This window comes from Limulus polyphemus, unplaced genomic scaffold (genome assembly GCF_000517525.1).
Source record: "Limulus polyphemus unplaced genomic scaffold, Limulus_polyphemus-2.1.2 Scaffold11, whole genome shotgun sequence".
In the NCBI taxonomy this organism is placed as follows: domain Eukaryota; kingdom Metazoa; phylum Arthropoda; class Merostomata; order Xiphosura; family Limulidae; genus Limulus; species Limulus polyphemus.
In genome coordinates, this window is record NW_013665621.1 from 1007522 (window position 1) to 1010779 (window position 3258).

At 34.6% G+C, this 3258-nt stretch overlaps 1 protein-coding gene across 1 annotated transcript in view; it reads left to right on the forward strand.

Moving 5' to 3' along the window:
• LOC106478542 (proton myo-inositol cotransporter-like) overlaps positions 1-3258 on the forward strand; it is a 28419-nt gene that overhangs the window by 14554 nt on the left and 10607 nt on the right. The window contains exon 5 of the mRNA XM_022382437.1: positions 885-1048. Coding sequence (XP_022238145.1) covers positions 885-1048 — 164 coding nt within the window. The remainder of the gene's footprint in view (positions 1-884; positions 1049-3258) is intronic.

Sequence of the window (3258 nt, forward strand, 5' to 3'; positions counted from 1 at the left end):
TGTTTTTCGATATCAGAATTACATTACTGCTCTAGTCAGTAATTTAATGAGATTGCTGAATTAGTCTTCACTCGAGTTCGCCTGTTTTTCGATATCAGAATTACATTACTGCTCTAGTCAGTAATTTAATGAGATTGCTGAATTAGTCTTCACTCGAGTTCGCCTGTTTTTCGATATCAGAATTACATCACTGCTCTAGTCAGTAATTTAATGAGATTGCTGGATTAGTCTTCACTCGAGTGCGCCTGTTTTTCGATATCAGAATTAAATCACTGCTCTAGTCAGTAATCTAATGAGATTGCTGAATTAGTCTTCACTCGAGTGCGCCTGTTTTTCGATATCAGAATTACGTTACTGCTCTAGTCAGTAATCTAATGAGATTGCTGGATTAGTCTTCACTCGAGTGCGCCTGTTTTTCGATATCAGAATTACATTACTGCTCTAGTCAGTAATCTAATGAGATTGCTGGATAAGTCTTCACTCGAGTGCGCCTGTTTTTCGATATCAGAATTACATTACTGCTCTAGTCAGTAATTTAATGAGATTGCTGGATTAGTCTTTACTCGAGTGCGCCTGATTTTCGAGAGTGAAAAGCAATAAGTGATAAACTTGTCATGATTTTCAACACGTGGCAACTATAATCTAAAATTAGTAGGTCTTGTCGTGCATAAAATAATATTTAAATTTTTAAAGTATCATAACTAGTTTAACTGTTAACTGCTAGTGAAACACTTTAACTTAAAACGATATATGTACTGTTTATTGATAAATAATTGGCAGACTTTATAAGGAAATGGATATATTATTCTATACGTTTTAAATGAACTGACTTATAGAATTAAAAGCCAAACTTTACTGACTTCAATTGAAAAGTTTGTTTTCAGGTACTACAGTGTCCCTGTTATAAAGATGAATGGAATATCAGAAAAATCAACAGTTATTTGGATATCTACTGGAACAGCTGCTGTTATTTTCTTTTGCTCCTTCATTGGACTATTTGTAGTTGAAAAAGTGGGTAGGCGGCCCCTCACCCTCTTTAGTTTAGCAGGTTTGTAAATATCAAAATATCAACTATAGTCACAAAGCATAGCTTTTGTATTACTGAGTTTGAATTCGGATTTTATACAAATTATTTTTGTTAAATTGCCTTTGTTATTTGTAAAAACTTCGGTAGTGGATCTATTTAAATTATCGAGACACTTTTGTAGGTTTACATAGTATATAATTGTTTGTTTGTTTGTCTTGAATTTCGCGCAAAGCTACACGAGGGCTATCTGCGTTAGCCGTCCCTAATTTAGCAGTGTAAGACTAGAGTGAAGGCAGCTAGTCATCACCACCCACCGCCAACTCTTGGGCTACTATTTTACCAACGAATAGTGGGATTGACCGTCACATTATAACGCCCCACGGCTGAAAGGGCGAGCATGTTTGGTGGGATGGGGATGCAAACCCGCGACCCGCAGATTGCGAGTCGAGCGTCCTAACCACCTGGCCATGGTATATAATTTCGCCAAACCTGAAACAAATCTTAATCTGTATAACCATGCTCTAAATCGGGTCTGATGTTCGTTTTTAACAAACATGGTTGGACCTAAAAAAAAGAAGATTATTTTCATGCTTAGAACTTAATCGAACCTATGGTTTGTTTGTTTGTTTTGGTTTGAATTTTGCGCAAAGCTATACGAAGGCTATCTGCGATAGCTTTTTCTAATTTAGCAGTAAAAGACTAGAGAGAAGGCAGCTAGTCATCACCACCCACCGCCAACTCTTGAGCTACTCTTTTACCAACGAATTTATGGATGCTTCTTTTATTCGTACTCCAATCGGGTCGGAGCTGAATCACTTGGACAGACATGGGCCTAAAAATTCATATCAAAGTCAACTCTAATTTTGAACTATAAAGGCACTATCATAATCTTCTGAAATAAGCAGCATATTTACTTAGAAATATTTTTAATGTTCCTTTTTTAACCCTTCGTTTGCGGTTTGTGTAATTCTTCATAACTTCCCACACGCAAAGATTCGCGAAATGTTGGGCGCAAAATGCTTGCATCATATGATGTCAACCGCAGTTGAAGAGTTAACTATGCAACTTAACGACACCATAAAAGTCGGTTAAAAACACAGTGGGTAAGGTTCACATTATTGGGCGGAACCCTTTGAGCTTATTACGTTAAGTATGATTAGGTTGGTGTTAACGTGTTAGTCGTGAAATACCAAGGTATAAAAGAAGAGTAAATTATTTGTACAACAGATATAAGATCTATTTCACACTGTAGAGAAAAAAAAGCTTCAGTGATATAAGATATAATATAAGATATATTTCACACTGTAGAGAAAAAAAGCTTCAGTGATATAAGATATAATATAAGATCTATTTCACACTGTAGAGAAAAAAAAGGCTTCAGTGCTATAAGATATAATATAAGATCTATTTCACACTGTAGAGAAAAAAAGGATTCAGTGATATAAGATTTAATATAAGATCTATTTCACACTGTAGAGAAAAAAAAAAGGCTTCAGTGATATAAGATATAATATAATGTCTATTTCACACTATAGAGAAAAAAAAGGCTTCAATGATAATACCCTTTTGGTTAATTTACTTTCTTTATTTTCTTTCTGTTATATATAAGAGTTAAAGTTAAAATATTGCTGTGAAGCGTTGAAATTATCGCTTCTATTTACTGATTAGACTTATCCATGATACTTCTGGTGTTGTCGAAAAAACTTAATTTTTTACTATTTATAAATCTGTTAAAAATCGTGGTACGATATTTTTAGGTTTCTTAAAAACTTACTCATTCTTTCTGATTCAAATGTTTACAACATTTCATAAAAGGTAAGATATCCGATAGGACAATACTTCGAAGCTACTTTTGGTAATCCTTAATTCTTAAAAAACAGGTTACTTTCATGGCAGAGTATAAGACAAAGTTTTCTCTAGTTTCAATAATACAATTCTTATACTTGTAAACGCCGCGAGACTTACAGATAAGACTGTTGTACTGTCTATTACTTAAGTGTCTTTTTGTCTGACCTGCTGATTTCATTAAATCCATATCGTATATATACATGTATAAGTTAACATGATTTTCATAACGCTTGTGACTGTTACATTCTTTTTTGCTTTTGTTTAAAGAAGTAAAAAAAAAAAAAAAACAGGGAAAACAGGGCCCGGCATGGCCAGGTGGTTAGGGAGCTCTATTCGCAATCTGCGGGTCGCGGGTTCGAATCCCCATCCCACCAAACATGCTC